The sequence below is a fragment of the Sturnus vulgaris genome, chromosome 9 (assembly GCF_052056855.1).
Source record: "Sturnus vulgaris isolate bStuVul1 chromosome 9, bStuVul1.hap1, whole genome shotgun sequence".
Lineage (NCBI taxonomy): Eukaryota > Metazoa > Chordata > Aves > Passeriformes > Sturnidae > Sturnus > Sturnus vulgaris.
Window position 1 is genome coordinate 3,593,805 of NC_142251.1, and position 26,813 is coordinate 3,620,617.

Below are 26,813 nucleotides of genomic sequence, written 5' to 3' on the forward strand. Positions count from 1 at the left end.
ATGCTGTGAATTTTCTTTTGTCATGTTTAATTGACTGGTCATTTAGGAACCAGCTTGGCCAGAGGAACACAGAAACTCGACTAACAGCTATCTTCTATTCAAATACCAGATTCACAAAAGGATTTTTTTAATCCCTAATTATGCATTAAAAATCTGGAAGAAGCATTCCAAGTGAAATATCTTTCCATATCACAGACTTTTGTTTTGTTATCAAGCTGTACTCGTTGCTAAGGAAGAAGAGAGAAGATCAAAGGACTTCTAACAACTAGAAACTCAAAGGTGAGGGAGTTTTGATTTCTCTAAAGATTTATCACTGAAATTATGTGAGCTTGCTTTGTTATTTCCTATTTACTGTCAAACAATACCTCAATTCATTTTTTGATTAGCAACATGATCATGCATTCAAGCAGCCTGTTTACAAATCCATACGCGATTGAAGTCCTAAGGACTAAAAAAGAAGAACTTGTACAAGGCATAAATGACCCAGACCAGCTCCTGCACTGGCTCATAGAAAATGGTATTTTTACCCCAGAAAAAAAGCTGGTCCTGAGTTTCTACAGGACACGAACAGCAAAGAACTCTCGGGTTTTAGACATACTCATTTCTCAAGGTGAACGAGCCTGCAGGCTCTTTTTTTATCCATGTTTAAAGCAAGTGGAGCCAAAACTTTACAGCAAGATAAGAAAATACGTCAGTGAAGTAAATGAAAGCATTGGAGATGCCAGAAGACAGTTGGTTGGGTATTTACTTGAAAAAGATAAAGTTTGGTTTGAAAATAGCAACGAACAACACCAGGGGAAAAAAGACAGAACTGGGGAGAAAAAGCACAAAGGGGCTATTAAGAAGAAAGGAAAAGTAACTCCACTTTCAAGGACAACAAAGCCTAGAAAAGATCCTGCTGCTGTCAACATCTTTGCTGCAGTTGCTAAAGGCTCCCTCCCTGAGTTACAGAAAACACTGAAAGATAATGACCTCAATGTGCTAAACCCTTCCAATGAAACACTTCTGCATGTTGCAGCTGCTCGTGGCCATCTATCCATCATGAAATATTTGCTCAGCAAAGGTGCAAGGACAGGTGTGAAGGACAGGAAAGGGAGAACAGCCCTGCACAGAGCAGCTGAGAAAGGCCACGGAGGGGCAGTTCAGGTGCTTCTCCGAGGCGGTGCTTCCATGCACGCTCTGGATATGGAAGGCAAGACAGCGCTGCACTGGGCTGCTGAGAATAACCACAGCCACATACTGAAGATGCTCCTGGAAGAAGAGGCAAGGAGCTGCAGGAATCAGCACAACTTTTTACACTTGGCAGCTCTCAGAGATGAGAGCAGCCTGGCCAAAATTCTTTTAGAGGCTGGTGCCTCCACTGAAGGAAGGGATGAGAGGGGACAGACTGCTCTCAGTTACGCTGTTTCTCAGGGATCTGAAAACACTGCAAAAGTACTGCTAGAAGCCGGAGCCACTGTTGATTCCAACACGGTTGAAAGAGCCTTCAACAGCAACCACCCATCCATCTTCAAAATACTACTGGAATATTCTAAAGATCTGTCTGCTGACATAATGGAGTCAGCTCTCTTTAGAGCTGTACAGAAGAATCTGCACACTGTTGTAGCAGCTTTAATTGACAGAGGCACAGATACCAATGCCCACAACAAAATGCATTACACTCCTTTGCTGCTGGCCTGTGAAATGGGCAAAGCAGAGTCAGCAGAGGTTCTAATGGAAAAAGGAGCAAACTGGGGAATAAGGACTCCTGCTGCAGACACAGCTTTGCACTTGGCAGTGCAGGCTGGGGCTGCTTCCATCGCAGGTCTGCTCCTGAGCAAGGGGATGGACACAAACCTCAGGAACCAAGCCGAGGAAACCCCGCTCCACGTTGCTGCTCTCCAGAATAACGGAGCACTCGTCAACCTTTTAGTCAGTGCTGGGGCCAGAATTAATGCTGTCACCAAAGACTTTGTTACTCCCCTGCACATGGCAAGTCTGAGAGGTCACACTGAGGTTGCCCACCAGCTGCTGCACCACAAAGCTCATGTTAATGCTCAGGACAAGCAGGCAAAGTCCCCTTTACATCTGGCTGCTGAGCAGGGACACAAACCACTGGCAGAGATGCTCCTGAAGGCCAGAGCTGATCCCAACGCACAGGACAAGGAGAAGAAGACTCCTCTGCACGCTGCAGCTCTGAGAGGACACCTCAGCATCGTGGAAGTGCTGCTGGCTAACAAAGGGAGAGCTGGAGCTAAGGACATGGATGGATGCACCCCGCTGCACTATGCCACCATGAAAGGAAACACAGACATTGTAAAAGTTCTCCTGGCCTCGGGGAAAAATAAAAATATCGACGACAGAAACGTTTGGAGGAAGACAGCTCTGCATATTGCAGCAGAGTATGGACATGGAGAGCTGATAAATCTCCTCCTGAGCCACGGGGCTGCCATCAACGCCTCGGACGGCAGCAGGGACACTGCCCTGCACTGTGCCTGCAGGGCTGGGCACCTCCGTGCTGTGAGTGCCCTCCTCAACTGGTCACGAGTGGAAAAAGCAAATTTACTCGCTGTGAACAGCCTCAGAAAGACTCCACTGCAAGTAGCGGAATCTAATGAGACTGAAAACCAGCCTCAAATTTTAACACTGTTGAGAAAGAAAATGTTAATATCAAAATGAAGATGTAAAGAAAAAAAACTTATATTTAAGTGCAGAATTCTCTTTAATGGAATTTGAATAGTCCTAATATGGAATATGATTGAGAATTATGCTTGAGCTGGCAGAATTAGGTTAGCAAAGGTGATCTTGGAAAAAAAGAATCTTAAAGACACTGCTAAACTTCTCTTATGAATCCCATACTTGGGACCTATTAAAAATGCTCTAGCTTTAAACACATTGTGTTTAAACTCTTCTAGTATAAATCAAGACAAAGATAGAAAATATCTTTTCATATATCTGTGAATATTGGCCTGTATGGATAGCTTAGATAGGCATTGTTTAGCCATCAAAATTTAAGTTAAAAAATGTCTATTATGAATAGGAAGATGTTTGCATTTCCTCAAGGTATTCCTGAGACTACAACAATCATTAACAATTATTTTTCTTTCTATCTTTTGTCATACCATTGCCTTGATTTTGCATTTTTAAGTAGAGAGAACAAAAACCATTGCATTTGCCATTTATTAATTTCACTTTCAAATCCATTCCAGCACAAAGATAAAATATGTAGAATAAAAAGGTTGCAACAGAGTTTCTTGGTTCAAAACACTTGTATTGAGATGAAAACACAAATATAAACACTTTCTGAGTCAACAGAAAATTCCCTGGGGTTACTTCCTATATAATGATAATCAACCCTTACACTTCAGATTACAAGCCAAGTTACCATAAACACCCAAATACCTCTTATGAAACAAAACATGGATTTAAGAATGCATGAGACTAAAACCAATTTTTTATTATTGATAAAACAACACTTAAACTTGACCCTCGCAATGCCCTGGTGAAGGGACAGACATGACCACATGCTTGAAGGACATAGGGGCACACAGCCTGTGTAGGCTCACAGGATCACAGAACCATTTAGGACGGGAAAGACCTCCAGGATCATCGAGTCCAACCTGTGACCGCCTTGTCAACCAGAGCACTGAGTACCAATCCAGTACTTTCTTAAACATCTCCAGGGATGGGGACTTCACCACCAACCTGGGCATGGTATTCCAATGTTTAATCTCTTCTGTGAAGAATTTTCTCCTAATATCCAATCTAAACCTCTCCTGGCGCAACCTGAGGCCATTTCCTCTCGTTCTGTCCCTTTTTCCCTGGGGGCTGAGCCCACCCCCCCCACCCAGCTCCTGACAGGGACTCGTGGAGAGAGAAAAGTCCCCCCTGAGTCTCCTTTTCTCCAGGCTAAGCCCCCCAGCCACTCATCCCACTTGTGCTCCAGGCCCTTCCCCAGCTCTGGACACCTCCAGCCCCGCCATGTCCTTCTCGCAGTGAGGGGCCCAGACCCGCACACATCTCTGAGGGTGCCCCTCGCCACTGTGCGCTCCAGCCTCCCATCGCCGCCGCCCGCACTCCCCCTCAGGCCCCGCCTCACTGTCACCCCGTTCCCCTTCGCTCTCAGCTCTGCCATGTCCCCTTAGCTCCCGTCCATGTCCCCTCAATCCGGCTGTGACCCCTCAGCTATCGGCCACGTCCCCTCAGCGCCCCACTATGTCCCCTCAATCCGGCTGTGACCCCTCAGCTATCGGCCACGTCCCCTCAGCGCCCCACTATGTCCCCTCAATCCGGCTGTAACCCCTCAGGTCTCAACCATGTCCCCTCAGCTCCCGGCCATATCTCTTCAGTGGCGGCCATGTCTCCTCAGTGCGGCCATGTCTCCTCAGTGCGGCCGTGACCCCTCAGGTTTCGGTCAGGACCCCCCAGTTCCCGCTTATGACCCCCCAGCTCCCGGCCATGTCCCCTCACAGCCCGGCCCTGTCCCTCAGCTCGCCGCCCGTCCCGGCCACCCCGAGCTCCGCCTACCTCAGCGCCATCTCCGCCTCCGCCGCGCCGCTCCTTGGGGCGCTGCTCCCGCCCATCTCCGCGCCGCCCCTTCCTGCGATAGCGCCGGGCCCGCTGTCATGGCGGCGGCGGAGGAGCCTGAGGTGGATATCGAGGGGGACCCTGCGGCCGCGCCGGGGTGAGTGAGGGGCGCGGGGGTCCCGCTGAGACTCGGCCAGCGCGTCTCGTCCCCCCGGGGTGGGCGGGGGTCGTGAGGGGAGAGCCGCTCCTGAGGGGGCGGCCCGCGCCGGGCGCTTCCTGCTGCTCGGGAGAGACCTTGGAGTGTCACGGAGTGCCCGTGGAGAGAGGGCAGCGCCGGTGTGGGGCATCGTCGGGAAGGGCACTGAGAACGGGGCTGTGATAGCGCTGGGGTGAGGAGAACGCGGAACCGCCGTCATGGCATCCCCCAGAGCCCGGAACAGCGCTGCGAGGCTGCTGGGAGAATCCTTAAAATACCCATGGAGAAGGAGCTGGGTTGTGTAACTGTGCTACGGAGCCCGCGGAGGCAGGGAGGCTCAGAAAGCTGAACGCTGGGAGGGAGGTGCAGAAAACGGGTTCACTGAATATTAAGGATTGGAAGGGACCTTAAAGATCTTCTAATCCCAACCGTCTGCCATGAATAGGGTTATCTCCCACTAGATCAAGTTGCTCAAGGCTTTATAAAATCTAGCTTTGAATGCTGCCAGGGCTGGGGTATCCACAATCTCCCTGGGCAACCTATGCCAGGGCATGACCATCCTCAAGTAAAGAATTTCTTCCTAACATCTAGCCTAATTTTTCCCTCTATTGCTACAGTTCCTGAGAAGAGTCCCTCTCCAGTTTCCCTGTAGCCCTTTTGCTATCAGGTCTCCACACAACCTTTTCTTCTCCAGGCTGAACAGCCCCAGCTCTCCCAGCCTGTCTTTGTAGGGGAGGTGCTCCAGTGCTCTTACCAACATCGTGGCTTCCTCTGGACTTGCTCCAACACTTCCATGGCCTTCTTATGTTGGGGACCCCAGAGCTGGATGCAGCACCTCACTCCAGGTGAGGTCTCACCAGAGCAAAGCCTTGCTGGCCACGTTGCTTTTGAAGCAGCCCAGTTCTGTTGGCTTTCTGAGCTTCAGCAAATTCACAGATAAGAGATGCTGAAGTGAGTAGGCAGTGACTGTAATGCCTCAAATTGAGCACTTGCAGGTGTTGGGAGAGAATGAGAGGTTTGTAGCAGAGACACACTGCCCTCAGGTAGCCCCTGCCACTGCTGCAGACAGGCTGCTGGCAAGGGGGGCTCTTGATCCCACCCTCTCCTGGGTGTGCTCAAAAAGAAGCAGGAGTTGGATTGATCTCTGGACATGGAGACTCATTCTGATCCTTTATCCTATGAAGAGGTGTTTGAAGTGCTGCACAAAGCAGTTCAGAGCAGTAGGTGAGTTTAATTTAGTAGCTCTGCAGGGAATATAGGGCTAATTAGTCTTTAGACAAGAGTGAATGTAGTGGAAGTAAAGATTTTTGAAAATAAGTAATTACACAAATTACCAAGGAGATCTTATGCTGCATGAAAATAAAAGGAAGTTGATCAATGATGTTAATCAGTGACAGGTCTCTAATTAATAATTATTTACAGAAAAGATTAAATATAAACTGGATGAAGTCTGTATGAGCACAAGATTAAATATTGGGAAGAAACTCTTTCCTGTAAGAGTGGTGAGCCCTGGCCAGGCTGGACAGGGCTTGGAGCAACCTGGTCTAGTGGGAGATGTCCCTGTCCATGGCAGGGGGTTGGAATGAGATGATCTTCCAACCAAACCATTCCAGGATTTTATTCTATGGTTATAACAACCCTATATGACAGGATTCTATTAGACCTTGTGCAAGTAGGAGCTCTTCTCAACAGGAAAAGCAGTTTGTATTTACAATAAATTGCTTTTACTTTATTGAGGGTAAGATGTAGAAATGTTAAGTGGAGATCATACGATGACATTCAGTATTAAAAATACAATGGTTCTGAACATGGAGTCTCTTTCAGAGATGATGAAAACACAGCATCAAGCCTGCTGCAGGATCACTATCTTGATTCATCTTGGAGAACTGGCAACAGTCTTGTGAGTATTTTTTTAATCAATGCTGCTTTTAGCAAGGTTATCAGAGCTTCTGTGTTCTTGCGTCACTCCATGTACATACTCTTTTAGGTTTTTAACCAGTGCTTCTTCCTTACTTTTAGAAACTATTTATTGTTAGTACTCAAGTACAGGTATTAAAATGTATTTTTGTTGTTTGCAGCCCTGGACATTGGACAGCAGCATTAGTGAAGAGAACAGGGCTGTCATTGAGAAGATGTTGCTGGAAGAAGAGTATCCTTTTGCTGATTTGGTTTTATGTTTTCCTGTAGAATGTTAGAAAACTTCCTATTTCCAAAAGAACTGGACAAATCTTTCCCTTTTAAGGTGACTGAAGCCCTGTCAACTTCGGGGTAGAGTGCAGAAATCCTGCTGTAGAAACTGCAGCATTTGTTTCTACAGCAGGGTAATTCTGATGCACTGTAATTTATCTGATATTAAAATTCTCACATGTACAAATATCTCTGATGCTTTGAAAATTTACTTAATGACTATTTCAGATATTATTTATCTAATAAATCACTTTCTGAAAAAATATGGCTCAACCAAAAGGAAGTGGAGAAAAGATCTGTGAAAAGGTAAGATCTGTCTGGGAGAATTCTTAGTTAGCTGAGTAGAAATGAAAAGTCCTTCTAAAATAAGGTTATTTTCTGGATATGCACCAGCAGCACAATTACTAATTTTTGTTTTCACTCTTGCATTTGCAGCCCGCATAAGAAAACTGGAAAAGTCATGTACGTACATTTTAATGATTGAGTTGCATTATTAAGTGTGGTGTCTGGTTTTGTTAAGTTGCCAGATACTATTTTTAAAGAATTAAAGTTTCTTTTGTTTGGCCATATAAAATTATTTTAAGATACCTTTCAACAGAAAGAAATATTGTTGTATGAGGCTAGAGTAAACCAGGTGGTTTTTTTGGAGGGGGGAGTGTTTTGGTAGCACAGTGATCCTTATGATAAAAAATTGTTAATTCTAGTTGCCTTTTTACCTGAAGTTTCGTTTTGTCTGCTTTGATGTATTTCTGTGCCATTGATCACTGATGAATATTGAGTTGCCTTGAATCTTCCATCACGATTGAGAAGCTGATGTGATTCTCAGTATTTTATTTATGAATCACGGTCATGTTTAGAGCAATACTTTGAGTTTTGCCCAAGATGAGGAGTAGTCCTTCTGTCAGAAGGTGCCTTGAGTGATGGGATTGGAGAATAGCTGATTTAGGAAAGCACTGATTTCTGCTTCCTGCATTCCCAGGGTGCGTTCACCTACAAAATCACCTGGCTGCTCCTTGAAGTGGACATCAGAGGAAAAAGAGCTGTTTGAACAAGGACTGGTGAGTTTAATTCAATTAAAAATATTATATATATATATAAACCATGGGTTTTTCTTGAACAGTTAAGTAGTTGCATGAATAAGCATTTTGTATAATCCCAGTACTGCAGTAACTGTGAGAAGTATAGTGTGTTCTGAAGGCAAATTGGGTAATAAAGTAAAATCCTTTATCATTGTAAGGTCTGCAGAGATTATATGGTTGTGCCAATTGTAAAAGGGTTTGCTTTGCCAAGCACAAGCATTCCTTGGGATAGCAGGCAACAGAGTGCCCAAAATGAGTGAAAAAAATCCTTTAGTTAAGAATAACAGTAATTTTTACTACTGGATGCAATTTCCGTCTTGATAGAATATAAACAGTGAGGTTCTTTACCATGAGTTTGCTGTACTGTGTGTGCATTTAATGAATAATGAGGTTTTGAACTCATTTGACACATGCAGTGCCATGTCTGGGATGTCAGTTTGGGTCACTTCCGTGTGCTTTGTTGTTTCAGGTGAAATTTGGCCGCAGGTGGACAAAAATTGCCAAATTGATCAGCACTCGAACGGTGCTGCAAGTCAAGAGCTATGCTCGGCAGTACTTCAGGAACAAGGTAAATGGAGCATCCCTGGAGCTGGAAAAAAGGTTTTCCAATGGGTAGCTTGGTTTTAATCTGTCTTTTCAGGCCACTGCTGTCAAAACAGGTACTTGAATCATTCCTATGCTCAGAGAAGTGGAATATCCTTATTTGCAGATTTAAATGTGAAGTCAGACCTGATCTCCAATTCCTAGTGACCACTGTTTTTATTGCTGGTGTAACTAAATAAATGCAGTATAATTGTGGTCCCTTATACTGTTGGCTGTTAGTCTGAAAATACTGGTTTTCTACTACACAGCTCTTTCTGCTGTGTGTAGTAGTTTTAGCTTCAGCCTCATCTGAGATTTCATGAGCTTTAAGAATAAATAACTACTTTCTAGGTTTTTTTGACTGGAAATACGTGTAAATTTACACTTGGCCGGAAGTATACCTGTGTAAAAGTCAGTTGCAATGCAATGGATTAAACTAAATTAAAAGGATAAATTGAAGAAGAAACACTTCACAATATCTAATGGTCAAATAAAACAGTCCTGATTATTTGGGAGGTAGATAGTTTTGGTTTGTTTTTCCCTCCTAAAAATGTTTTGTGTTTTCCTAAGGCAAAAAATGGTGATTCAGAAAAAGAAGAGCAAAGTCAGTGTGGGAGCAGCCTTCCTATGGAAGATGAGATGAGGGTGGAACCTGGAAGCTTGAGAGGCCGTGCAGACCCCAACCTGAATGCAGTGAAAATCGAAAAGCTGTCAGATGATGAGGAAGTGGACATAACTGATGACATGGATGAACTACTCACTCCTGCCTTCCAGCAGGAAACAGGAAAATCTGAATCATCTGTTATCCCAAAAAGTCCAGTTGAAGAAAAAAGAGATGTGGAACAAGATTTTTCATCTACTGGCCACAGTACTGCAACTGCTTTGCCTAAAGAAGATCCTCAGCACACTAGGCCAGAGACAGTGGATGCATTGGTATTTCCTGCTGTGGCAGCAACATGTTCCCAGCACCTGAATGGGGATAAATCTGTGAATTTGGTTTACCAGCAGTGCAATAATTTTGTTGAGAAAGCTGAACAAGGTGGACCAGTCACATGTCGTGGGACTGCACAAGGAACCGATCAGGAGCTCAGTGAGGAGCAAAGAGACCTGGCTGAGAATGGATTGCTTTTTCCTTCTCCCTGCCAAGTGGATGAAGATCATCAAGAGGAAGCAGAGGAGCTGAAGCCACCTGATCAAGAAGTGCAGGTTGACAGAAGCATCATTCTGGAAGAAGAAAAGCAAGCTATTCCTGAATTCTTTGAAGGGCGCCAGGCCAAAACACCAGAGCGTTATTTGAAAATCAGGAATTATATTTTGGATCAGTGGTGAGATGCATTAATTTCTTTTACTGAAATAAGTGATTAAGATGTCCTGGTCTGGTGTCATTAAAACACTACTGGGCACTAATAGCTTACTTCTGAATAGAGTGAAATTAATTGTATGGTAGCTTGCCAGTGAAGAGCATTCATTATTAATGCTTCTTTTGCATCTTCCTGATTTTTTCTCTGGCATTCTTGAAGCTGAGCAATGAAAATACTTTGAAGCATTAAGAAAATGAATGTCCTGTACCAGAACAGGCTGCATTTATTTTGGCTGTGCTGTTTTCTTGCCGTTTTTGCCATCCTATACATAAGAATGGTTTTAATAAATGGTTCCTTAAAATAACTGATGGCATTCATTCTGTAGCCCTGCCTTTACAGAAGGGCAGCAAGAGGTAATAATCTGTGCTAGAGCAAATGATGTGGACCTAAAGAATGCCTCAGATTAAGAATCAATTTGGAGTGGTGCTTGTACACTTAAATATTTTATATTCTATCTCCAAAAAATCAGTGTAAGGAAATGTAGTGACTTATGGTAGATGGCTCAAGATAATTTGGTTGCCAGTTTTGGTTTGTGCTTGCTTTGAAGTAGAAAGAATTATTGAGTTTAACTCTGTTATCACTCAGTTGTCTTGTGATCTGACAGCTTCTAGTTGCAAAGAGAGACTAAAATTCCATTCCACACCAGAGAAGTGTTGAACTGAGAAGATTCAGTATCAGTTTAAAGGAAGGAATAAATGCATAGAGAGTGAGAACAGGACCTCAGTTAAAGTCATGCAATTCCTTCGTCCCCCCGTGGTTTGTTCTGCTCTTTGACCAGGTGCTGTGCTTTGTTTTAGGGAGAGATGTAAACCCAAATACCTGAACAAGACCTCAGTGCGTCCAGGCCTGAAGAACTGTGGGGATGTCAACTGCATCGGGCGGATCCACACCTACCTGGAGCTGATAGGGGCAATCAACTTCGGCTGTGGTAAAGATAATATATCTGTATATTTCTAATATTTCTGTTAGAGTCAATAGAGAGCCTCTTTTGGTGCAGTGCTGAAGGACTGCCCAGTGTTAGGGTGTGCTGCTCACACAGAATGCAGATTCATTCTTGCTAGGAAGGCCCTTTCCCAAGGAAAACCTAGGGGAGCTTGTAACCTATTAACAGGATTAAGAATTCTGGGTTTACACAAAACCTTATATTTTTCTTTCTATTTCCCTTTCCTGTGTTTAACCACACACCAGTTAGTGGGATGTTTGTTTTGTTTCATGCTTTTCTGTGTGTCCTGAAACCAGCTGTGTCTGAAATTCTGCCTTCCTTCTTATTAAGCAGAATTCAAGTAATTCTTTCTTTTCCCACACTAAATTATAACTATTTCCTAAATAAACACCAATGCCTTTATCCTCGGGGCTAGTTTTTAAACAATTCAGGTGTTAAAATTAGGTGACCTGTTAAAAGTGAATATGCACCTGTAACTTTACATTGTTTTAGAGGCTCTTAATTTTGGTCCCAAGCTGAATGACAGCCACCTAGGAGAGGAGCAATGTCCTGCAATTGCATTTTGTCGGAAGTAGAGTTATTGAAAATTAATTAATATAAGTTATTAAAAATTAATTAGGAGGTTTTGTTGTTATAAAGGTGTAGTGGGAGAGGGCTACATCATCACTCAGAATTATGGCTTTACTGGGAGGGTTTTTTGCTTTCTCCCTGTGCCATTTGCTGTTGTCCCTTACCCATGTCATTGCTGTGTGTGGCAGTGCTGAGTGCCCTGAGCTCTGCTGACACGGGAATTGTCCCCTGTGTGTCCCGCAGAACAGGCCGTGTACAACCGCCCCCAGCCCGCCGACCGGAGCCGCTGCAGGGAGGCCAAGGACACGGTGGAAGCCTATCAGCTGGCCCAGCGCCTGCAGTCCATGGTACAGCCTGGGGGCAGCACAGACAGTGGGAGAATCCTCCCAGCCCGCATTCCCCAGCCAGGGCACCTCAGGGAATTTCTCCTCTCGCTCAGGTTGCAGTTTCCTTAGAGTGCTCTGTGATTCAGGTGTCAGTGTTGGTGCAGGTGTCTCACACCCACTCACCCACTCACTCCACTCACTCTCACTTCACTCCAGCTGTCCCTGCAGCCTGAACCCCCTCCTCCCCACCTCTCCATAATTTATTAGCCACAAAATAGTGAACTGCATTTGTGTGTGATTAAGTTGCTTGCATTTCAACTGTTAAATACAGTAGGTATATGCTATGGCTTACTGAGAGCCCTATGCACACAATTAAATGCAGCAGTAACTCATTTATAACTGCATGAATTACCAAGGCTTGTCAGAGTTAATTTTTATATTCACACCTAATGTAGCATTTTTAAACACTTCGCAGCAAAGTAAATCAGTTGATGAGAGGAAAATTAAATCAATCCCACTTCAAAAATAATAAATTGAAATGTAAAGAACTGTAGCATACACTAAATGTAAACACACTGAGTTTATAGCTTTTTGTGTTGTCTGAGCATTAATTCAGAGTTAGGTATCAGTGCCCTGTTGCTGTCAGGGGTGCTGATATTCCATGGAGCACTAACAGGCTTTACAGCCTTAAACCCCACAAACTTGACTGATGATAATTCGTGACAGATTGTGAACTGCTTAATTCTACAGAAATCCAGAGTGTTCTTTGTTTTCTGGGGCCGTGTTGGAGTGTCAGTGCCATTCCTGGGACTGTGACCTTTTGGCCCTTGTGGCTGCCTAGATGCAGGAAATGCAGTTTTTTCAGGGTGAGAGCTTTGACTCACGGTGGTTTCTTGCCTCAGCGCACGAGAAGACGGCGAGTGCGGGACCCTTGGGGAAACTGGTGTGATGCAAAGGATTTGGAAGGACAGACATTTGAGGTAAACCTCCTGTGCTTTCAACTTACCTTAAATCATCAATTCTTGCTAATTGCTGGCAGGTGCTGTTGCCTCAGACAAGGGAACAGTTGTGTCGTAGGGACTTAACCTGTCTAGTGGATGTGTAATTTGAAAGTACTGCAGCAGCTGGTTCATCTTCATGCTGATAAATCCAGCTGCATTTGGGGTTTGCACAGGGGTTTTATGCCCACAGAACTCTGCCTTGTCTTGTAGGAGATTTCATGACCCATTGCTTTCAGTTAAGTGCCTTTAGGGTAACGATAGGAGATGGGAGAATAACATTTAAATGTTATTTTTTCAGTCCCGTATGGCTTCCTTGTGCTCATTATGTAGGTGATAATGAGTTCCTAATATTAATTTCTGCTACTAGCAATATGCCCAGTAATACTGTGGCTTATTAAGTGCTTAAAAAATTCATACAAGGTTAAATATTTTATGGGAGAATTGGGAAGAAAATATATGTCTGTTCCTACAATTACAAATCACATGGAAAGTGAAGAACTGTAAACATCCAATTTTCTGGTATAGAAAACCTTAATTTTCAACCTTCCAGTAATTACCTGTAACAGTTACTTCCATAATGGTATCATGCCTTATGTATTTTTGAGTACCTGTGGGTTAATAATTCCAACACTTCGTGGAAAATACATATTTGGATGGAAATAAAGGTTGAGAACATTCATCGCTAAGGAGGGGACATGATGAATTCTGGCTGTGGTTTGTAATGGCAGATTGTCACACCTGGATTTACACCTGGTTTGTGATATGGGCTGTGATTTTACTGAATTTGAATGATTTGGAGAGTGAGAGAATTTTCTTATCAAGCATCTTGTGGACTTGATCTCAGGTTGTCATTCTTTCCACACTTCTTGGTTCTGCCATGGCTGTTGCCTCTATCTTAAATAGTCTTGTAATACCCAAATTATATTAAGAGGGCAGGGATATAAAGAATTTATTCTGGGCTGGTTTTGCAATCAGGGCTGAAAAAGCACTTCAGACACTGAAACATTCAATTAAAAAAAAAATCTTTTCAGCATCTCTCAGCTGAAGAACTAGCAAGAAGGAGAGAGGAAGAAAAACTGAAACCTGCAAAATCTTCTAAAGGTTCGAGACAAATCAAAAGGTATTTGATTGCATCGTGTTCAAACATAGATCTGCTAGAAATGGAACAAATGTCCTGTGTAGTGTCAGGCTGGAACCCTGCACAGCATGAATGTGTATCCTGGTCTGAAATAGCAGGGATGCATTTCAGATGTTCTGTGTTGGAATTCAGGGGTGTAGGAGGTGACATTTCTGTATTTGGTGGAAGTCATCCTAATGTGGGACGAGACAATGCAGTGAAGAAAACAAGGTTATTCCTCCTCTGCCAAGGAGACAGTGGGAAACTTGAAAAGTTTCCTGGCTGTCCTACATCTTTAGAGAAATTTTCTTTCATTTTATAGTTCCTTTGATCCCTTTCAGCTGATACCATGCTGCTTGTTCACGGAAGAAAAGCAGGTATGTACCTCTGAGTGAATTACCAAGGAGGCTCCATTGCTTGGGTTACTTTTCTTACAATTGTGTTCATCCTTTCAGGAACCCTTTCAGGTGAAAGTGTCTTCTGAAGCACTTCTAATAATGGATTTGGTGAGCATTAAGTTTTGTCTTTCAAAAAGCTGTGATGTGTATGCTGTGGGTTTGGTTCTTTTTTTTTAATGAGCAACCTAACAAGACCAAGGAAATAGAGAAGCTGTGGCTGCCCCATCCCTGGAACTGTTCAAGGCCAGGTTGGGTGGAGCTCTGAACAACCTGTTCTAATGGAAGGTGTCCTGCCTGTGACAGGAGAATAATGAGATAATCATTAAGGTTCCTTCCAACCCAAACCATTCTGATTCTTTCCAGTCAGACCTACAAGTGAGAATCTAGGATTAAATAAAACCCCTAAAATGAATAGGTTTTGTATTGTGCTTAATGTACAACTATTGACCTTCTAGAAAAACAAGTAAGAGCTTTGCTACTTTACTGAGAGCTTTACTACACTCTGTCATACTTAAATCTAATTTGCTTAAAGCTACTTGCTGAAACAGACTGCCCTTCTGAAATCTATGGCTTCATTTTCTCCCAGTCTGGGAATTGATTTTGTGTTTGCAAAGCAATGTGTGGGTATTTTCAAGAATAACAGGCTGTACCAAAATGTGTGCAGTTGTTCAGCACTACCCAGGCTGCAGATTTTGAAGCCAGCATTGCCTCGTGTATGCAAGTGTTCTACCTTTGCACTACATCTGTGGTGTGTATATAATAAGCAAATTTAATCTTTTCTGTTTGCTTTAACTGGAAGTACTGGGTATTTGAGAGTCTTGAGTTGTCTTGAGTTTTCCTTCTACGTGTCCTTGAGAAGTCAATGCCTAGTGAGCAATCCCACAACTTGGACTTTCCCACTTGTTTGATTTCATTCCAGCACGCTCATGTGTCTCTGGCAGAAGTGATTGGACTGCTCGGTGGAAGGTACTCTGAAGCTGGTAAAATTGTGGAAGTAAGTGTTTCTCTATAATATTAAAACTGAAATAATCATAGTTTTAATTTGAATAGCTGTAACTTATTTCTAAAAACAACTAATTTAATATATTAAAGTTGAAGTTCATTACTGTAGTCTTGAAATACCAGAGTTAAGCTTACATTCAAGTGTTAACTGCATCATGAGGAAGATTTGGTAAATGACTCTTAAAACTCTGGTAGTTTTCTGTAACTGCTGGAGGTTCCTTGCACTGATGCAGCTGGAGCTTCTTTCCCCAGGTGTGTGCAGCAGAGCCGTGCAACAGCCTGAGCACAGGCCTGCAGTGCGAGATGGACCCGGTGTCCCAGACGCAGGCGTCGGAGTCGCTGGCAGCCAGGGGCTTCCAGGTGATCGGCTGGTACCACTCACACCCCGCCTTCGACCCCAACCCCTCCATCCGCGACATCGACACGCAGGCCAAGTACCAGGTACAGCACAGACACAGCAAAACCCCCACAGCCCTACAGGGGAATTCACTGCTGCACCAATGTGTTGTACATCAGCTCAGCAAAAATCGATATAAAAGCTTTTCTTTGGGTTTTAGCACTGCTGTTCTGAATAAGACTGGATTTTTGTATGTGGTGTTTTTGGTGTTTTTTAGAGCTATTTCTCCAGGGGTGGTGCCATGTTCATCGGGATGATCATAAGCCCTTACAACAGGAATAATCCTCTCCCCTATTCCCAGATCACCTGTCTGGTCATTAGTGACGAGATCAGTTCTGATGGTTCCTATCGTAAGTACCCCTGGTTAATCCAGGGTCTTAATTCTCCTTTTCCTTTTGGGTGTTAAGGGGAAGATGTCTGGTTTTAAACCTGAGAAATCGGTATTTATGTATTTATATTGGTAATATGATGGCATTGTATGAATGGTGTCATTTATAATGGTAATGTGTGGATAAACCCAGGAATTTCACTGAGAGAATAAACCTGTGGGTTGTCTGTGTTGTCAGGACAGGAATACATACAAGTATAAATACATACAAGATTGATCTTCTGTGTTTATAGTTCCCAAAATTCCTGAAAGAAGTGAAAGGGTTGGGACACAGGTCCCTGTTACTTACATAGAGAATCTATGTGAACAGCTTAGAAACTGCTTCCCTTGTCTTACTTGGCCTTTGCTGCATTACAACATTCTGAACAGTTTCTCTGCTCGAGAAGACAAAAGTAGATAGTGAAGAATTGGCTGCTATAGTGGCCAAAAATCCTTAATTTTTGAGTAACGTGGCATTCAAAAGGTCAAGGATCAAATAAATGTGCTGGGGGAACACAAGGCATGAAAGCTGAAATGGAGCTGGCATGAGCCTCCACCTAAGGGAACAAATTCCTGATTAAAAATACCACTGGCATTTCATGAAAACAGAATCTTTTCCTTTCCTGAACAGTTAAGGACATGCCACATAAAATTTGCTGTATTGCAAGTGACAATCAGATCTTCTGCTCTTTTCCTGACACGGATTTGAGGAAAATTCCCCTGATAACAGTAGATGGTTCTGGTAGCTGCCCATTCTCCTCCTCCCTCTATTTATAGAGTCCTGATTTTTGCATCCACACTCCAAGGTTTCCAGTTCTCTTGGCACAGCAGTGGCCAAGGCCTTGTGAGCCCACAGTTCCCTCTGTTTTTTCCTGTGCAAGCAGACAAGGGAGCCCATCTGCCTGGAGCCTCACTGCACAGTCCTGGGGGAGCAGGGGGAGCTGTGGCCACAGCTGTGGCCCAGTTCCTGTTTACCACACTGAGACTCCTGCACTTTTATCCTCTTTTCCCACACATCCCACCCTTGTGAGGGGGAGTTAAAATACTGACAAACTATTGCCCTGAGAAGTAGGATGTTTTTGTAGTCATGTACATTTTCTTTCAGAGGATTTCAGATTTCTGTTTGGCTCCTGAAATGAAGGTTTTACAAAATGCCATCTCCTTTGGCTCTTTGGAAATGATTTACTGAAATGTACAGTTTCTTCTCCCTGATTTTTGGCAAACAAATTGTGTTCTGCAAATAACTTTCTGATGATTTTTTAGAATATTTTCTAGAATTCTCTTCCCCCACCTGCAGTGAACTAGAATTTCTTCATTTCTGAGCAAAATTCCTTTGAAATTGAAAACAAAAGTCAGCACTTCACCATCATCCCATTCATACTGAAAAACCAAACCTTTTTTATTAATTTAATAACTATATAACTCTTAGACTACAAAAGTGCAACCAAGTTAGAAACACTCAATTCATTTTTCCATTGTTGAGTTTGTTGTAGATTTCTGTGTCCTTCCATATGGAATGAGAATTGGCAAGGGCAGGGAGCAGAACAGATTTGTTCCTACTCCCACCAGACTTAAATTTGGAATCCAAAAACACGTCATCCTTTAACCTCCTTAATGTTGTCAAGTGACAGAACTACAGGCTTCTGCAGTCAGTAATAAATGAGGAGCAGTTATGGGGAAGGAAGGGATTGCACCTAAACTAAACAGGAAAAGAACAGTGGAGTGTAGCAGAAACACTGAATAATGATCTTCAATTGATTGCAGGCCTGCCCTACAAATTTGAAATGGAGCAGATGTTGGAGGAACCTCAGTGGGAATTAATATTTGAAAAAACAAGGTGGATAATTGAGAAATACAGATTTTGCCACAGGTATGTGTCCCCTTCTGTTACAAACAGCCAGGTTGGAATTTTTATACATTTACTGTTATGTTTCAGTCGAGACCTGTGGCTGCTTTCTCCAGCACTCCTGTTTGTTTTTCTTCCAACAGCAGTGTCCCCATGGATAAAATTTTTCATAGAGATTCTGACCTGACTTGTTTGCAGAAAGTAAGTTTTCTTCTCTTAACTTTTTAATGTTAGATGTTTTTTAAAATGCAAATTTGTTTCATGTCAGAGTAACCTCGAGTTACACTTGCAGAAATCAGAGACGTAAATTAATGATAATAAATTGTTTCTGTGGCACAGCTTATTTATTTATAAGACAATGAAAATAAAGATCCTCCTCTGAGAGAGGAGGTTATGTGGTTATGTGCAGACACCAGGTTTAACCCTCAGTTTGGAGAGGAATTAATGGCAATCAATTACTCAGGCCTCTCCTCAGCATTTTGTGTGCTTTTGGTGTCAAGACCTGCACATGTCTCAAGAGCAGATTTGGCCTTCCTGGTCCTTTGTTCCATCAGTAAAATAATGCTGTGCCATGTTTATCATGGATAAGTAGAAACTTTAATTTTCCAGTCAGTGTAGTCACTGCTTTGGAGCTCTGACTAGTGGCAGCTGTACCATTATTGCACAAACAAGACACAAACTCTGCCCAAAGCAAAAGACATAAACAGAAAAGTTGCACACAGTAATTGCACACATCGAATCTTTTTCTTTCCTCTCAATGCATGTAAATATGTAAAATGTAAATATGAACTTGAGTTGGTAGAATGCTCTGAAATTTAGTCGTTGGGTAATTGGTTTTAAAGACTTGGGTTTAGATCACCCTGTTCCTTTTAAATTTATAATGTACAAACACTTTTTGTAATGTTCATCCTAAATAAATAAATAAAAATGCCTTTTCAATACTTACCAGATAAAAGAGAGGAAAAGTGACAATTTAAAATATTTCCTTTTCTTTTGCCTAGCTTTTGGAGTGCATGAGGAAGACTTTGGGCAAGGTAACAAACTGCCTCATTGCTGAAGAGTTCTTGACTCAGATAGAAAACTTATTCCTTTCCACATACAAGAGTGAAAAAAAAGCTGAAGGAAGTGAGAACGAACATTCACATGAATTGCCGGTGTGATGGCCTTGGAATTTTCATTTTATTTTTTAATTTCTTCCCCTCCTCTCCATTATGTCAACCCTTTCAGAATTGTTATCCATTTTAATAGTGACTGTTAGGAATACAGTGTCATGTTGTGGTTTAAAAACACTTTGAAAACTCCTAATGTGTGTGACTTGTGTGCCCAAGGAATGCTTAATACTAATGAGTGCCATGGAGTTAATGATTGACCAGCCTGATGGTTGGGAAGGAGGACATCCTGTCTGTCAAGAATGCTGTGCATCAGCCTTCAAGGGGAGTTTGTCCTCTCTCAGGTCTTTCAGTTTGGCAATTTTCTCTAATGTTTTTATCTGCACGTGCACCTCTAATTCAGAATGAATTTGCTCCTTTGCTTTAGAGAGTGTAAGTTTGAATGAGGTCACAAAAGGGAAACTTAACTGAAATGGGAGTTTTGTAGCTCAGACTGGTGTCTGGTAAGAAGTTTCATCCAGTTCTAGCAAAATACATCATCCAATTTCTTTTTTTACTATTATTTTTCTTACTGCTTTTCCCCACTGATTCTGATGGTCAAGTAGCTTTTTGGCACATTCTTTTCCATCCTGCTTCTATACTGGGGAGAAAAAGCTGATGAGTTTCATGACTCCTCAGTAGTGGCTGTGCTTGTTTCCAGTGGAAATGATAACTCCTGTCTTACTACAGGTTGCCTCTTTCTGACCTTCCATTCTACAGGGAGGTTTTATGTTGTTCTCCAGATCATTGTGGTTTGTCCACTTCTAATTGCCACTGTTTCCTGTGGAAACAAGAGCTCCTGATTGATGGCAAACTGAGTGCAACGAGCAGGAAAAGGTTTGTGTTTCTGAAGAAAAAAAAAATCCCCACTTTTATATTCAGAGTCTTCTCTATAATGTACAGTTCAATAGAATAACACTTGTTTATATCAGTTCCTCAGTTATGATTTCATACAGGTATATATTTAGATGAATCAGTCACAGATTGATCTTGATTGAGGAGTTTCCTGATTGCAACTTTGAAATGTTTCATGAGCTGTATCACTGTGAATCTTTTTAGAAAAAATGTGCTTTAAATGTGGCTTTCTAAATACTAAGGAAACTTGACTTGTCTACAGGTATTACTATTCACAGATGTTTATCTTGGCAGAGTTTCTCAGAGAGATCTAAAATATATTTGCAAGTCTCAAGCAAGACTTTGAGTTTATATCTAGAGGGGAGACAATGGACCCAATTTTTATTATAAGAAAATATGTGAGTGTATATATATATAGTTCTACATAACATAAATGGAATTCTAAGATTTTATATGTTTCAACTTTTTGTTTGTATAAAGAGTTTGAAAAGCTTTAAAATCATAGAGTTGTATCCCAAGGAGGGAACTCCTTCACAGGAATATTTTTATCAGGCATCTTGAGTCTCTTTCTGTCAGGAGGGGCAGGAGCAGAACCTGGTCAAATGAAAATGTGAGCCCGTGAAACTCACTGATTTTCCCACATTTAAGAGCTGTGGACTCAAAAGTACTGGTGGGTGTTGTGAGCTCTCTGTGTTCAGATGTGCTGGTGCACAGCTTAAGTCCCACTGCTGTGTGTAATTTCCCACTTGGTGTATCCATCTCTCTCTGGCCTGTTGACTCAGTCTGCATTTACTGTAAACTCTCATCTTTGTGGCTTCCTGACAGCCACTATTGCATGGATTCCTGGATGCCTGGCTAGGCTACACTCCAGGTGGGAGAGCACTCCTCCTTCTCAGTCAGGGTTACCCAGGAGTGGTAACAATGTCCTGGCTGCTTCCCTCCCTAATGATCACTGGGGTTAAGTCACACAGTTGTGTTATTGTGTTTAACAGTGGTGTTACAAAAGGAAGTTTTTGAGTAACCCAGACTTCTGAAGTGACTTTTCTGAGGATATGGGGCACGATAGAGCCTTTGACGTGCTCAAAAAGGCTCCAGAATTCCAAGTGTTTGTTGCAGGGTGGTGTGGGAGAAAATAAAATGCTTGTACCATCAGGATCCAGTCTAGCACACATAATTCTATAGGAATTGGAAAGAGCACAGTAATGATTTTGTTGACAGAAGCCAGGATAAGAAAATAAACTAACTTACTTTTCATCATTTAGTTTCACGGAGTGGTTAATGATATGAGTTTGGAAGTTGCATGCTTCCCAGGAAATAAAAATCTGTTTGACTAATATACCAGTTCTACCAAACACATTTTGGGCATGAAAATTTTATATTATAAAGCTTCTTTTTCCCATCCAGTTTTTGTTTCAGTGGACCTGTGTGGACTAATCTGCTGTTCCTTTCCTTTGGACTAATGTTACACCTTACCAAGTTGTTGCTCAGGACATGAGAAATTGTTGAGTAGTGAGTAGGATGATACAGTTAAAACTGGAATTCAACAGGTTAGAAAAGGAAAAAATAAATGAACATAAAACCCACAAAATAAACACAAACACTCCCCCCCGCCCAAGATAGCACTCCTGGTAAATATCCCTATGGGTATTTGTTGGCTCAATCATGTTTTTCTCTCCGGGTTACCAGCAGTGCTGCCTCACAGGGATGCAGATCTTGTGTGCAAGGGGATGGAACACCCCTATTTTAATTTTTTTTAAACTAACCAGCTTGCCAAAAGAATTCAGTTGAAAAAACTAAAATCCATAACCAAGTAAAAAGTGAATGCTGTTGCCATTGATATTCAGTACTTTTTTCCTTTGCTTGCTTCTCTGCTATTTCTGACTGATGATAGACAAGAGTCTACTAATAAAGACTGTACATGCAATACCCTGAAAGATGTGTCTGTATTTGTAACAGCTCCTTGTCTCCCAGCCCGGGTCTGCAATTTCTTTGTTCCGTGTGGGTGGCAGTGACCAAGTGACAGAACAAAGCTCGGTCCCAGCAGAGGGCGCGTTGTCACAGCTGCTGCCGGAGCGGTTCGGAGCTGTGTGTGAACTTCTGGCCAGGGAGCGCTTTCAGGGCAGGAGCGCCTCGCTAGGGACTTGTTTCCCTCATTTGTTTCACACCCCATGTGCTTTAGTCGCCCTCGGAAGATGACCCGAGGTACTGGGGTCAGGGATGCTGGGATGGTTTCCCAGTGTTGGCCACATGCATGTCACAGTCCTGAAACTCCTGTGTGCCCTGCATGGGCACATCCTGAAGGTGCCCAACAGATCCCTCTCCATCAGCCACATTCCCTCCCCAGATCTGATCCAAGTCTGTTGGTCCCAGCTCTGGTACCAGATTCCTTCGTGCTGTGCTGGAGAGAGCTCACTGTGCTGGCCAGGGCTGAGCCATGAGGACAGTGTGTAGGGGAAAGAGAGGCTGTGGAGGAGGACAGTGCACCCCGAAAGGAGGGTGTGGCACAGCTGAGCACCCCAGTGTCTGCATGGGGGGGAGAGGTGCTGTGCTGGTGCTGTGCACCCCCGAGGAAGTGAGGGATCAGGACTTCCTCCATCCCCACGGGATGTGGTTTAACATCCCAGTGAGCACTGTAATCGCATGATGCTGGACAAAGTATTTAATGGCCTAGATAAAAGTATTCGGGTTGTTTAATTGCTGTTTTACATAGACCTACTGCCCTACTTTTACAAGGTTTAGAATTGTGCTGAGAAATTGTTTCCATGGAAGCAGAGATCACTAAAGAAATAATGCACTCCACATTTCCTACAGGATTATTTCTTTTACAGCCTGCTGTTGTAAATAATTAACTCTTGTAGTACTGTTGCAGCCTAGTGTGGATTAAAAGAAATAATATTTTTTTGATGTCATAGAGGCATTACATTTTTAAAATATATATAAATATAGATAAGTAGTTGGAGATATGTATATATAGAGAGAGAGAGCTGAAAAAACTTGTCTGTAAAGTAAGTCTGTTCCTTATTTGCAGAGAGAAAAATCCACCAGTTAAAGAAAAAGTCAATGAAGAAGTGCACTTTTATTTTGAACTATATTTCACATTTGGCATTTAAGTAACATGAAATAAAATATAGACAAGATGTGAGGAGGTAGGTGATAGTTAAATGGATTTTGACTTTGAAGGAAGGATATGAAAATTAAAAAAAAAAGGACGTTACTGTAGTGTGGGTAAATGAATGACTTAGAAATGGGAAAAGAGTTGCTAAACTATTATAGAATCATCAACATGACAAATTGATTTACCTGGCAGTTTTAATAATAGTTTTAGCTGTAGATCTCAATTATTTTCCAAGACGAACTATAGTTATTATTACCTGAAGGATTATCCAGATTGTGTTCTGCTTTGGCAGAGGGTATTTACATCCCATTTCCATGTGGAGCCCTGATTTTACACCTATTCTGAGCTCTGAACACTGCCTGGCACGCAGGGTCCTTCCCAGTGTGCACACAGAGGCACAGCTGGAAGCTGTCATGGACTGGAAGTGGGGCAGTGCTCAGGTAGGCAGCACACAGGTAGGAGCTGACTGCAAGGCACGTGGCTGGGAGTGCAGTGCACACAGCCCTGTGCTCATTACTGGTCTCAAAATAAAGATTTACAAAGAGTCTGACAGGGCTTGACAAAACAAATTAGTGGGACTGGCTTAATGCAAACTGGAAAATCTTTTGTCAGCTGCTGCCAAAGCACATGGAAATGGTAATACAGGTTTGTAGAGCACTGGGAGACTCAGGAGCCTCTGGAGTGTTCTGTGAAAGGCATTATTAAAGTTCAGATTGAAAAATTTCTTCAAAAGTAACAAACAACTTTGTAAGGGTAACATAAGCATGAAAATCAGTATTCCTAGTGCTGCCTTGGGATGAGCATGTGCCAAAAGAAAAGTGGGAGAGAAGCTTTCCACACTGGAAAATGAGGTTGCTCTCTGAAGAAGAGCAGCCATCAGCCTGGTCAGCTGGAAACAGCAGCTGCTCCAGGCAGCAAACATTAAACTCCTAAGGGCTTTATTTAATAAAGCTATGAAAGTAGAAAGTCCATAACTGATAAGAATCTAGATAATGGAATGACAGAGATGCTGTGCAGTGAAAGAAGCAGGAGCAACCATGATAGAAGTGGAGGAGTAGGACTTCCTGCAGAAGTGGAAGAAACTCCTTGAACAGCCATTTGCATCCAGTCCATACAAAGTCTAAAGAAGGAAAAGGGCCAGCTGTGTGCCTTTAATCCATAACGGAAGCCCATGGCAGGAGCTTGGCTGCAGTCTCTTCCCTGTTGTTTCCTCATCAAGCAGGAGCGAGGGAGGCAGCTGGAGGCAAGTGCCACTCCCTGAGAAGTACAGGGAGCTGGGAAGCTGTTGATTGGGATTTGGGAAACGGATGCTAGTTGTTTTGGAAGAAGAACCTGTTTGGTGGGTGTGATTTGAATCAATAAAGGGAGCAGCACACCAGTGTGTAGGAATGAGCAGCCTCCATCAGTGGATTAAAGCTTTGAATGCTGCCTGCTGTTGCTCAGGACTTTATCTGTGCTTTTCTCCAGCATTATGGAGCCTCTGTTTGGGGTTGTGCTGGGTTTGATTCTGGCAGTCGCTTCACCAACCCATGACAGCTGTACCTGTGCGACCAACAAGTGGGCAGTGTGTGCCCAGGATGGTCCTGGAAACTGCACCTGCAGGCTGGCAGGTTCAGATCACCCTGTGGACTGCTCAACCCTGACTTCTAAATGCTTCCTGATGAAGGCAGAAATGATCCCCCTGAAGGAGAAGCGCCTCTGGAGACCTCCCCATGCGGTGTCAGACAGTGATGGCATTTACAACCCCGACTGCGAGGACAGCGGTGTCTTCAAAGCCAGGCAGTGCAACCAGTCCAGCACCTGCTGGTGTGTGAACACCGCGGGCGTGCGGAGAACGGAGAAGGGAGGCAGGAGCCTGAACTGCAGCGAGCTGGTCCGCACCAGGTGGATCTACATTGAGCTGACACACAAGAGAAGCTCCAACGCCTTCCACGCTCCCGACGTGGCAAAGGCCCTGACGCAGCTGTTCGAGAGCAGGTACAAGCTGCGCCCCAAGTACATCGCAGCCATCAAGTACGACCCCCCGCTCATCCAAATCCGCCTGGACCAGAAGAAGAAGCCCAGGTGGGATGTAGATATAGCTGATGTGGCCTATTACTTTGAAAAAGACGTCAACAATGACTCCGTGTTTCATTCCAACAGTAAATTAAATGTCTCGGTCAATGGAGATGCTCTGGCTATTGAAAAGCTCTGGATTTACTATGTGGATGAAAAGCCCCCGGAGTTCTGCATGAGGCAGCTGGCAGCTGGCATTAGTGCTGTGGTCACCGTGGTGCTGCTGACTGCTGGCATTGGCATCGCCCTGCTGCTCATCCTCAGGTGGCTGCGCACAAGGACGTATAAAAAATTTGAGTGTAAAGAAATGAGGGAAATTAAAGCCCCAAGCTTAGAACTGCCCTGAGCTGAAAGAAGAAAGGCAACTATAGGAAGAAAATGGGGAAAAAAAGGCACAAAATAGGAAAAACAGACTCAGTATATGTGATGGATTTAGAATTTTTTTCCTTCCTAAAATAATTTGTACAGTGACTGTTCTAAATTATTCTTGTTTAATAAAAATAAATTTTTGGGGTATAAATGAATTTGGGAGTCAGTTACCTAAATATTTTAAATGACGCCTACTTTGGAGGGTAAGAAAACTATTATAGCTGTCTATTTAACATAACACAGAATGCTTTCACTCCTGCTGCAGGCCTGGCTCAGATTGCTTAAATACTTCAATACTCTGTGGGCTTCTTGGTGTATCTACTTACTGAAATTAAAACACTTGCCTCAGCATATTTGGACTATTGCTGCTTTTCTCTTGGTAGACTTTAAAAATGCAGTTTGTTTTTAGTTCATGAGGTCTTAAAGAAAGCTTCTGGAACTTCTTTATCAACAAATAATTTCATAAATATTACTAAATAACCAAATAAGGTAATGATAAGGTGCTCTGCAACATCAGAAGCTTTTATAGAGTGATTTGTTAAGAAACATCCCACGTGTTGGGCTGCTTCCAGGTGAGGAGATCCCAAGTTCTTGGGTTTGTATTCAGGCAGCACAGTGAGCTATTCCCACTTGTGCTCTTTAATAAGGGTCTGACACTCCTTGTCAGCAAAGATCCCTTGATTCCCGTGCAAGTGTAAGTTAACCCTGGTGTTCTGCCCACATTCCAACTCTGGTAATAGCTTTCTGTCTACCTAAATTCCCTGGGCAATTTTAATGGGAGGAGATATTTTTCAATGTTGTACAACTTCACAGAAACACTACACAATGCTATGGGACAGGCTGAAAAAGAGCTTTATCCCAGCTGAGCTGCTGGGGGAAGTTAAGAGCAGAATGTAATTACCGAACCTGGAATTTGGCCAACACACAACTGGACTGCTTTGCTACCTACTCATCTGCTGCATTCCTGGTCTGGAGAGTCATATCCACTGTGAAGGACATTTTAAAGGCAATAATGCTGGTTGTTGAACGTTGAGATATTGTCAGTTCCATTCTCTGTGCTGTGTATGGATGTCTAAGTCCATCACTCTCATCTGCTTCCTTCAGTAGCATCTGCTCCACCTGGGCACTGCCACAGGGCCAGCACCCTTTTCTTCTCTGAATTAGTTTCAGTGTTGCTCGTTTGTAATTCTAATAGTCAGGAAACCATTAAATATGCAGCTCTAGTTCTACTGAATGAAAAGGATATCAGGGAAAAAAGGGAAGAAGCTTTGATTCTGTTTCTGTCTTTGTTTATAGACGCTGTTGGGTAATAACATTTGGTTCAACATACACCATTTCCATTTGACCTCACACCTTTCCACTGCTGGAAAATTCTAGGTATATAGTTTGGGGC

General features: G+C 43.0%; 3 protein-coding genes and 1 long non-coding RNA gene across 5 annotated transcripts in view; 3 read left to right on the forward strand and 1 right to left on the reverse strand.

The window, feature by feature from the left end:
- LOC148222778 (uncharacterized) overlaps window positions 1–4,568 on the reverse strand; it is a 21,294-nt gene extending 16,726 nt beyond the window's left edge. The window contains exon 1 of the long non-coding RNA XR_015805323.1: window positions 4,507–4,568. This is a non-coding gene — a long non-coding RNA (uncharacterized LOC148222778). The remainder of the gene's footprint in view (window positions 1–4,506) is intronic.
- On the forward strand, window positions 284–3,228 carry LOC106849805 (CARD- and ANK-domain containing inflammasome adapter protein-like). The gene has a single exon (XM_014870672.2). The coding sequence runs from the start codon at window positions 391–393 to the stop codon at window positions 2,656–2,658; it is 2,268 nt and encodes a 755-aa protein (XP_014726158.2). The 5' UTR covers window positions 284–390; the 3' UTR covers window positions 2,659–3,228.
- On the forward strand, window positions 4,555–21,815 carry MYSM1 (Myb like, SWIRM and MPN domains 1). 2 transcript variants are annotated; one of them, XM_088169649.1, is made up of 20 exons: window positions 4,555–4,663; window positions 6,527–6,602; window positions 6,781–6,851; window positions 7,118–7,195; window positions 7,325–7,351; window positions 7,869–7,947; window positions 8,438–8,536; window positions 9,121–9,875; window positions 10,709–10,839; window positions 11,668–11,771; window positions 12,653–12,730; window positions 13,783–13,871; window positions 14,191–14,245; window positions 14,324–14,374; window positions 15,186–15,260; window positions 15,521–15,709; window positions 15,883–16,015; window positions 17,797–17,902; window positions 18,022–18,079; window positions 18,880–21,815. In XM_088169649.1, exons 1-20 carry the CDS (start codon window positions 4,605–4,607, stop codon window positions 19,036–19,038), a joined length of 2,472 nt encoding a protein of 823 aa, XP_088025775.1. In that variant the 5' UTR covers window positions 4,555–4,604; the 3' UTR covers window positions 19,039–21,815. The 2 variants fall into 2 exon arrangements, with proteins under 2 accessions (XP_088025775.1, XP_088025774.1); XM_088169648.1 differs by having other exon boundaries at window positions 4,572–4,663; window positions 18,025–18,079; window positions 18,880–19,183.
- Window positions 21,816–24,151: 2,336 nt separating this feature from the next.
- Window positions 24,152–25,710, forward strand: TACSTD2 (tumor associated calcium signal transducer 2). The gene has a single exon (XM_014870689.2). It carries the CDS (start codon window positions 24,468–24,470, stop codon window positions 25,395–25,397), a length of 930 nt encoding a protein of 309 aa, XP_014726175.2. The 5' UTR covers window positions 24,152–24,467; the 3' UTR covers window positions 25,398–25,710.
- Window positions 25,711–26,813: the final 1,103 nt, after the last annotated feature.

What these genes read in the sequence shown, in the direction of transcription:
- LOC106849805 (XM_014870672.2), top strand. Translation starts at nt 391, where the DNA reads ATGATCATGCATTCAAGCAGCCTGTTTACAAATCCATACGCGATTGAA.
- MYSM1 (XM_088169649.1), top strand. Translation starts at nt 4,605, where the DNA reads ATGGCGGCGGCGGAGGAGCCTGAGGTGGATATCGAGGGGGACCCTGCG. An exon ending in GAGAAAAGATCTGTGAAAAG is followed by an intron (nt 7,196 to 7,324) that starts GTAAGATCTGTC and finishes TTGCATTTGCAG; the next exon opens with CCCGCATAAGAAAACTGGAA. An exon ending in TGTTCACGGAAGAAAAGCAG is followed by an intron (nt 14,246 to 14,323) that starts GTATGTACCTCT and finishes TCATCCTTTCAG; the next exon opens with GAACCCTTTCAGGTGAAAGT.
- TACSTD2 (XM_014870689.2), top strand. Translation starts at nt 24,468, where the DNA reads ATGGAGCCTCTGTTTGGGGTTGTGCTGGGTTTGATTCTGGCAGTCGCT.